This window comes from Lipotes vexillifer, unplaced genomic scaffold, assembly GCF_000442215.2.
Source record: "Lipotes vexillifer unplaced genomic scaffold, Lipotes_vexillifer_v1.1 scaffold545, whole genome shotgun sequence".
Taxonomy (NCBI): Eukaryota; Metazoa; Chordata; class Mammalia; order Artiodactyla; family Lipotidae; genus Lipotes; species Lipotes vexillifer.
The window spans coordinates 332,746-341,585 of NW_006779129.1; the positions used below are offsets into that span (position 1 = coordinate 332,746).

Sequence of the window (8,840 nt, forward strand, 5' to 3'; positions counted from 1 at the left end):
AACCAGTAGAAAATGGGCAGTAAGACCTGACCAGTCACCCTTCTGGGGGAGGGGATGCCGATGGAGAGGGTCACTGGTGACAAGAGAAACGCAGGATGGCCACAGTGCACATGTGGACACCATCCAAGCGGAAGGTCAGGGCGCACGCATGTTGCTCGGTACCTGACACCAGGTAGCAGGACCTGGGGGCCGCTACTATGGCTGCTGGTGGGGACAAAGCATCCAGCCCAGGGGAAACACTCATGGGCACCAGCCTATAAAGCTGGACCTCCCACCTCCAGCTCCCAGCAATTCTGCTCAGGCCCGTACCCAGGAGAAAACCTGCCTGTGTTCCGGACATGACCAGAGGTTCTGGAGGGTCAGCTCTAATGGCAGGTGGAGACCTCCAAATACTCGCTGATAGGACCAGTGGGTTTCAGGATCCCTTCAGTCCCTGAAAAAGGCCTGGGGAGAGCTTTGTGGGGTTAGCTTTGTCTTTGCCATGTTAGACTTTAAACTGAGAACGAGAGTAACTGACGAGAAATAGGTCATGTGGCCAATGATTCAGGAACATGACAGGGCCCGTGTCCCCGAGAGCCAGGGAAAGTCCAGGCTCAGGACACAATTCCAGTGGGAAACACGTTTTCATGTTTCTGAAATCGATTTATGGGAGAAACCAAATTCTTAGAATCATAGTACTTGGGGTTTCAGGGTCTCCAAGAGGCTGTGTTTTATCGCCATGACCAGTTCAGAGCTCCTTGGAGGGTCTGTGGCACTGTGGTCGGTGCTTGGAGGCCCCGGGTTGGCTCGGCGCCCGTCCCTTCCAGATCTGCTCCCACCCGTGATGCCCGAAGCTTGTGCACAGCTCTGGATAAAGCTCTGGGGTAAACTCCTGGGTTTACTTTCATATTCACATGGCAGGACATACTGACAGGAGAGAGGCTTTCCTACAGGAGGATGGGACGTGGCAGTCGGAGCTCTGCCACGCCGGGGCCACGGCAAAGGACTCGAGCAGAGTCTGTGAGCAACTGCCTGACTGGGACCGATGGGTAGGGGTGGGTGATGGCAGGAGGCATGCTAAGGGTGCCCTGCGGGGGGTAGGCCTGGCCCTGCGGCCACCTCGAGGGTCAGCCTTGCCCCTCACCTTGCAGAGGCACCACGCAAAGGCTCCAGGCCCGAGCGCTCCTGAGAACTGGATGGGACCGAATCCAGCAGGATTCCAACGGGAAGTGGGGGCAGGCCCACCTGGGCTGCTTGATTTGTCCTGAAGGGATGCAGACGTGGGAGATGCCTCTTTGTCAAAGGCGGAGCCCCAGGGAGGAGGCGGCCGACACTTCCCACCTCTGCATCCTGAGCACTTGGAACTATTTTATTCACAACACTGAAAATAACACACCTACTGTGTCCTGAACAAAGAAATGAGTGGAAATTTCTCTCGTGTTTTTTTTTTTGTTCCTTGTTTTTTTTTTGCGGTACGCGGGCCTCTCACTATTGTGGCCTCTCCCGTTGCGGAGCACAGGCTCCGGACACGCATGCTCAGCGGCCATGGCTCACGGGCCCAGCCGCTCCACGGCATGTGGGATCCTCCTGGACCGGAGCACGAACCCACATCCCCTGCATCGGCAGGCAGACTCTCAACCACTGCGCCACCAGGGAAGCCCTTCTCTCGTGTTTTAAGAGGCAAGTTCCACTTGTGGAATTCAGCGCCTGCTAGGGCTGGCACTTGTGCAGCCCCACAGGACAGCAGTGGCCAGCAGGGACCTCCGCACGGGGAGCCCTGATCCCTGGGGCCCGGTGGGGTATCCACTTTCCCTCCACACGGTGGCACTTCGGTCAGAAGAGGTCCCTGATCAGGGGCTGAAGCCTGGTCCCTGTGTGCCTGCTCAGCTCCTCGAGAACCTGCTTCTCCTTCTGGTACATCTGAAAGAAAGGGGTGGAAACAGCTCCAGATTGGCCCAGAGGCCTGGCCTCCTTGGGCCCTGGGCTTCCCTCCCCGAGGCCCGGGGCCTCCCACACAGCCCAGGGCAGGCTGTGTCCCAGTGCACAGGGAGCACCGACGTGCTGCCCGGTGGCGTGTGAACCCTGCAGCCAGCAGGGGGCTGGGAACAGGTGCTGGGCCGGTGGTCTGTGCATGGAGAGGAGCGCCTGCCTGGGTTGCAGGAGAAGGGGCCGGACTGCGTGGCCCGGCCCTGAAAGCACCGGAGCGGGTGTGAGGACGGCCCCCCGGGGAAAGGGCAGGCTGGTGGGAAGCGCGCTGGAGGCTTTCCTGAGATGCTGCGGGCATGTGGAAATCAGTGGGGCTGAGCAGGGGAGCCAGGTGGCCATAGCAGAGCTGGGCGGGGCGGGCGGGGGGGTCGGGGGGAGCCAGGGTGTGGCCCGTGTGGACCCAGCAGCCTAGGAAGGCTGGGGAGAGGCCCATTGCCCGGAGACTACCTCCGTTAAGGAAAAACTGCTTTTCTTCTATGCTGTTCAGGGAACCCGTCTGATTACGAATGTAATTCGAGTTAATAAAACACAATACGGTGCATCTACCAACACAGACCTTCACAGACAGAGTAAACACTGGCAGCCTTCCAGGAAACAAACTGCCACAGAACTTTACCTAACAGGTCTGGTGATCAGACACCTGCACGCTCTAAATCCTCTTTCCATTGACAAATACCATCACAATGTCTCTTGTAAAGGTTTTTTAACTTTAAGCCATTTGAATTTTATAGAATTTATGGAATGTAGTGTCTCTCCTCAGACCCTTCTTTCAACAGTGAATAAACAATGCAGTTAACAGCATTTAGAGAGTCCAATATTTCAGACAAACACTGTCTTTTTTATAAGCAAGCATTATAATTTCCTTATTTCACTGCGCTTCTCCATTTGGTTTTCATACTTGACTGCAAGGGGCAGGTGGTGCAGCCCTGGCTCCTGGGGCCTCGGGCTGCAATGCCCCCCATGTGTGTGCTGGGGACAGGGGATGGCTCCTACCTTCCGCCACTCGGCCTCCGTGCTGTGTGTGAAGCCCAGCAGGTGACAGAGCCCGTGGGTGGCAGTCACCTGTCAGAACAATTCAGAAGCTGCCTCAGGGGGCGGTCAGGACCAAGCCATGAGCCAGGGAGGAGGGGCAGGAAGTCAGGGAGAGCTCAGTGGATGTCTGGTGGGAGGTTAGGAAGCTTCCTCCGGGCCCAGGCAGGGCTGTGGGCAGGTGGTGAGGTCACAGGGGTGGGGTCTGGGGAGCAGCAGTAGGCCCGGCCCATGGCAGGATGTGAAGATCAGTCTCTCCTCTGGGATGGGGTGGGGAAGGGGCAGATGGGTGGGTAGCTGTGGAGACATGGAGGACCAGGGCAGGGGAAGGGGGAAGGTACCCCGGGCTGTTAGAAGGTGCCAACGTGCAGCTGGGCACCAGCTGGGAGGACAGTGGCTTGGCCTGGCCCTGCGCCGGGGGATGAGGGCCCTAGGAGTGTGGGCTGGCCCTCCGCTGGGGGTAAGAGAATCCTCAGGAGGTGTGGGGGAATGGAAGAGGTCCACAACTGCCCCCCAGCCCAGAGCCCCCAGGGGTGCACAGCTGCTGGCCACAGAGATCCCAGAGCTGAGACCTGTGCAGACTAGTCCTGTCTATGCTGCAGTTGCCCCAACTCCCTGGGAGAAAGCACACCCTCCTTCTGGCAGCACCCTGACGCTTGAGCACAGGGCGTCTTGCTGGGAAGCTCTAAGCTCTGCTTCAAGCCTCGGAAGCACTAGGCTCCCCAAAGATGATAATTCAGGGTGTGGCTGTTCGGTCAAAGGAAAACACCTCAATTGAATCCACAGGAACGTTAAAACATGACTCAATCACACACAACTTGCCAGAACACTCCCACCACCCTTCATGGCATCAAGCTGAGGAGACAGATCTGAAGGTCCTGGAGGCCAGAATCCTGCCTGCTTTGGGCAGTTCGGTAAGAAGCTCACACAGCAGGTCTGAGCTGGCTCAGCACAGCCTGCTGATCTCCAGAGGTGAAGCTAAGAACAAGGCTGCTTTTGGGGCTCCCTCTGCACAGCCTGCTGATCTCCAGAGGTGAAGCTAAGAACAAGGCTGCTTTTGGGGCTCCCTCTGCACAGCCTGCTGATCTCCAGAGGTGAAGCTAAGAACAAGGCTGCTTTTGGGGCTCCCTCTGCACAGCCTGCTGATCTCCAGAGGTGAAGCTAAGAACAAGGCCGCTTTTGGGGCTCCCTCTGCACAGCCTGCTGATCTCCAGAGGTGAAGCTAAGAACAAGGCCGCTTTGGGGCTCCCCCTTCAGTTATCCACGTAGATGCCCCCGTCCTCTCCCCTCACCCAGCGGTGCCATGGGGCATGCAGACCCCACGGCCCAGGCTCTCCTCTCTGAGGGATGGTGAGAGGGCGCTGCCCCTGCCTGTGGGTCTCCCTCAGTAAGCTCTGTCCTGCATGAGGACGATGGTGTGTATGCCCGTGTCGCCTCCACCTCTTCTCACCGCCTGGATGGAGGACATCAGCCTTTGCTTTGCCAAGCAGGGTCTGTCATTTCAGCACTTACAGTCAGGATGTCATAGTAATCTTCATTTTCTTTGCAGTGCTGGAAGATATACTCCACTCCCAGGAAGATGTCTCCTAAATTATAGTCATCTGGAAAATCAGGCTGGGGAATTTCGCCTGCTTTCAGATTCTGAAAATGAGGAAACATACATTTGGAGAACTCGACCTCAGAACACTAATCGACCACAGGCCTACAGATTTCACCCCGAAAGACCCTGTGCCACTAGTCCCAAGGCAGACAAGTTGGGAACTGTGGTAGAGACACTACACACGACTGACTGAAGATGTTCCCACCCTGTGAAATGAACCTTCCATTTCTTTCATCCTTCCTAAGGCCCAACCACCCAGCTCCCTAACTTCTACGGAGCTAAATCACCACATCGATACAAGCTTACATTTCTGTTTTTTCCAGTTGTTGTTTTGTCCTAAACAAATAATCTTTCTCATTTTCCCACATAAAGACCAGTCTATTCAGTTGAGGCCAGTCACCTATGGCTTGATATTTAGGGTGTTAATATTTTTACTTCCTATCAGGGAAGAGGATAAGTGGATACTTTAATACATTTTTATGTTACACATTGAACATTTTATTTTCTTTCCATTTACTTCCTTAGGTATGACACTAGTGGATTAAACAGTAATCAAGATTTACTTCAAGTAAACTGCCAGATTGCCTTCCGAAAGGGCTGCCTCAATCTATGCTGTACGAACAGTGTGGGGAGCCTCGGATCGATCATTCACATAACATAGGTAGTGACCTGACAGATATCACGTATTTGTTTAAAATAGTCACCCAGTTCTGTCCTTTTATTCTCAGAGTTATTTAAAAGTTTTCAATCTATACATATGTATTATTTAGTCACACTTAAAACTGCAGAAGCACTTTCTCTTTAATTCACTGATACAGAACGTGGGGTCGGGGGGCAATCATCTCCCCTCCTCCAGCGATAGGATCTGGTCAATAGGGGATGGTCACACGGTACTCTCTCCTTCTGTGTGTATTTGAGTTTTCAAAGTCAAACTTAAAATCGTGTCTGTGGTATAATTAACAGGGATTTCCAGAGGAAGGTAGGCCAGACAGGAAGAGGAAAACAGCTTTTACCTCGTGAAACGCAAAGGAAAGCACATCTGTTGGGGTGTTTTTGTCTCTGTAGATTCTATTAATCTGCTGAATCTTTCTGTTGTCGACACAGATGACCCCCAGGTCGAACCTCTGCACCCCCAGTGCTCTCCGCACCGCCTGCACATTCTCGCGGAGCCGCGCCCGCCTCAGGGGCACCGCCCGCTGCAGGTTCCTCACAACCAAGCTCATCGCGGCCGGAGCCACTGCGCCCTATAAAAGGCAGACGAATCAGAAAGCCATCCTAAATTCTGTAGAAACACCCGCGCGCACACACTCAATTCATCTTGTTTGGCGGAATTCGTTGAAAAACGTCATGGAATGCGCCTTTCACCATACGGAAGCCATAACACGGAAGGACGTGAACACGCCGTGAAGTCAGGCGCGCCAGACAGACGTCAACAGCCACTAGGAAAGCGGGGCGGCGGGGAGGAAGGGCCTAACGGTGAAGGGGTGCGCAGTGGGGGCGGGGCGGGGCGGAGGGCGCCCCGTCGTCTCCGGGCCGCCCGCGGGGAACGCCCGCCGCCCCTCTTTGGGGAGGGGGAACTTACCGGGCGGAAGCTGGCGGGCTCGGAGCTGGACGCCGCGTACCGGAAGCTCCGCCGCCGCCGCCCGGCCAGAAAGCGGAACCCGAGCGCGTCTCGGCCTAGGCGCGGGACAGACCGGAAGTGGGTAGCCGCGTAGCTTTCTGCTCGCTGCGCGCAGTGAAACGGTGAGTCTCTGGCTGTCGCGGTCCTTGCGTGCGGCTCCAGCCCGGCGCCAAGGGGCCGTGGGACGGCGGGCGGTGGCGTCCCTGAGCCGGACGTTGAGCGCGGCGCGGGGCCTGGGCGGGCGGAGGTCTCCCCCTTTCCCGCCGCCGCTCCCGTGTCGCTAACGGAGGCGGGGGGCAGGGGCGCGGGGCCAGGGGCGCCGGGAGGACACTGGGGGCAACACAGCGGGTGCGGGGCCACCCACCGCGCCGCCCGAGGCTTGGCTTGCGCTGCACAGGTGCCCCTGTCCCTCGGCGGTCTGGGGTGGGGCAGCCTCTGCGTGAGCGCTCTTGTTCTTCAAGCCAGCTCCTGGGGGTAATCGCCCGCGTGTAAAATCGCAAAATATTTCTTTGTCTGGAAAGAGTATTTGGTGCCCTGGTTACTGGGAGAAAAATTAGACGGGAGGAAACACGGAAACACTAATGTTTTAACAGTCTTGCATTCTAATTCTCTGGCTGTCGAGATTGAAAGACGTCAGAAACCTCCTGTCTTTAAGTTGAAAAGAGTAACGGCATGTATTTTCATATTGTTATTTGAGGTTTTACCGTGAATTTACCGATTCAGTAAAATGTTTTGAATTTTTGTTTTTAGTTTTAGACGATCATGCTTTAAAGCTCCGTAACAAAGTAATTTATTTGTACCAACTTCTATCCCGCACTCAAAACCAAACCAAACCAAACCAAAACAGCCCCACCAGTTGCCTCTCAGAAAGTAAGAATACTTAGCTCTTTGCTTTACCTGACATGTGATTAAAAATTCTTTTCTTAGTCTTACAGCACTACATAGCTGTGATGGTCTGAATTTTTGTCTTTCAGCTTATCGTGAAGATGAGGGGGGGGCTCCCTAGCTGAACAGATCGTTTGAGGAAGGGGATTACTTTTCTGCGCGTATTTATTACCTTCCAGTAATTGGATCAGAAGATGAATCCAGCTAATCCTTTCAGTGGGCAGCAGCCTAGTGCTTTTCCACCATCTTCCAGTGGTTCCATAGGGACGTTTCAAGCTAAGCCACCATTTCGGTTTGGTCAGCCCTCTCTTTTCGGACAAAACAATACATTATCCGGGAAGAGCTCTGGATTTTCACAGGTGTCCAGCTTTCCAGCATCTTCTGGACAAGGGCCTTCTTCTTCAGTGCAAACATTAGGATTCTCCCAAACCTCAAATGTTGGCCTCTTTTCTGGACTTGAACACATTCCGGCCTTTGTAGCTACCTCTGGGTCTTCAAGTTCATCTGTGCCTGGAAACCCAGGATTTAGTTTTAAGTCACCCAACCTTGGAGCATTCCCAAGTACTTCTACTTTTGGACCAGAGACTGGAGAAATAGCAAGCTCTGGTTTTGGGAAAACAGAATTTAGCTTTAAACCTCTGGAGAACTCAGTGTTCAGGCCAATATTGGGGGCTGAATCCGAGCCAGCGAAAACTCAGAACCAAATTACTTCCGGATTTTTTACATTTTCCCACCCGGTCAGTAGTGGACATGGGGGACTGGCCCCGTTTTGTTTTTCTCAGGTGACAAGTGGTTCAGCCACCAATTCAAATTTTACCTTTTCAAAACCAGGTAATAATAATTCATCATCATCTGCCTTTACTTCTGCCTTGTCAAGTCAAAATGTGGAGGAAGAGAAGAGAGGCCCCAAATCCCTCTTTGGAAGTTCTAATAGTGGCTTTACTAGCTTCCCCATATCTCCTTCAGGGTCCTTGGGTGAACCCTTCCCAGTTCGCAAAGCAGGTGTCAGACAAGGATGCGAAGAAGCTGGTTCCCAAATGGAGCCACTTCCCAGCCTCATGAAAGGACTGAAAAGGAAGGAGGACCAGGACCGGTCCCCAAGGAGGCACGGTCACGATGCAGCAGAAGATGCGGACCCTCTGTTGAGGGGCGACCATCCTCCAGATAAGCGACCCGTCCGCTTGAATCGACCCCGGGGAGGCACTTTGTTCGGTCGGACAATACAGGATGTCTTCAAAAGCAATAAAGAAGTAGGCCGTCTGGGCAACAAGGAATCTAAAAAGGAAACTGGCTGTGCCGAGTCTGGGGAAAGTGACCACTTGGCCGTCCCAGGAGGCAGTCAGTCTGTCCTGGCACCTTCCTGGCTTCCAGGTGTGAATAAAGAGGAAGAAGCTGAAAGTAGAGATAAAAAAGAAGGTGCGCTCTAAAAATGTACAAAGTACAGTAAATTCTGCTGGCAAGTTCTTGGTAAATTTCCCTGGGTGTTAGTTTGAATTTCGTAGTAAACCCCCTGTAAACATTAGGGATCCTAACATACCATAGGATCTCAGAGCAGGTCTTACATCCATGAAAATTTCCTTTGCTCTTACCTGGTTGATGCCTCCTATTGTTTGAAAACATTGCATCTGATACATTTCTGTGCCCGTTCTCTGATCCCCTAGATTCTCTAAGAGGAACTCCTGGCCGTCAGAGTAAAAGAAGTGAGAGCACAGACAGTCTTGGGGGCTTGTCTCCTGCTGA

The 8,840-nt window shown here is 53.8% G+C and overlaps 2 protein-coding genes across 2 annotated transcripts in view; one reads left to right on the forward strand and one right to left on the reverse strand.

Annotated features, from left to right (window-relative positions):
- Positions 1-1,812: 1,812 nt before the first annotated feature.
- On the reverse strand, positions 1,813-5,817 carry YBEY (ybeY metalloendoribonuclease). The gene is made up of 4 exons (XM_007452477.1): positions 5,608-5,817; positions 4,507-4,635; positions 2,959-3,027; positions 1,813-1,899 (listed from the first exon to the last, which is right to left on the reverse strand). The coding sequence occupies exons 1-4, from the start codon at positions 5,815-5,817 to the stop codon at positions 1,813-1,815; spliced, it is 495 nt and encodes a 164-aa protein (XP_007452539.1).
- Positions 5,818-7,294: 1,477 nt separating this feature from the next.
- The window catches only part of MCM3AP (minichromosome maintenance complex component 3 associated protein), a 44,891-nt gene continuing 43,345 nt past the window's right edge, over positions 7,295-8,840 (forward strand). Inside the window, exons 1-2 of the mRNA XM_007452478.1 lie at positions 7,295-8,516; positions 8,762-8,828. Of these exons, the coding sequence (XP_007452540.1) occupies positions 7,295-8,516; positions 8,762-8,828 (1,289 nt within the window). The remainder of the gene's footprint in view (positions 8,517-8,761; positions 8,829-8,840) is intronic.

Bases quoted from the DNA above. Each gene is read 5' to 3' on its own strand.
- YBEY (XM_007452477.1), bottom strand. From the start codon at position 5,817: ATGAGCTTGGTTGTGAGGAACCTGCAGCGGGCGGTGCCCCTGAGGCGG. The intron at 3,028-4,506 runs GTAAGTGCTGAA...TTGTTCTGACAG, and splicing joins ATTACTATGACATCCTGACT to GTGACTGCCACCCACGGGCT. The intron at 1,900-2,958 runs GTAGGAGCCATC...CCTTTCTTTCAG, and splicing joins CGGAGGCCGAGTGGCGGAAG to ATGTACCAGAAGGAGAAGCA.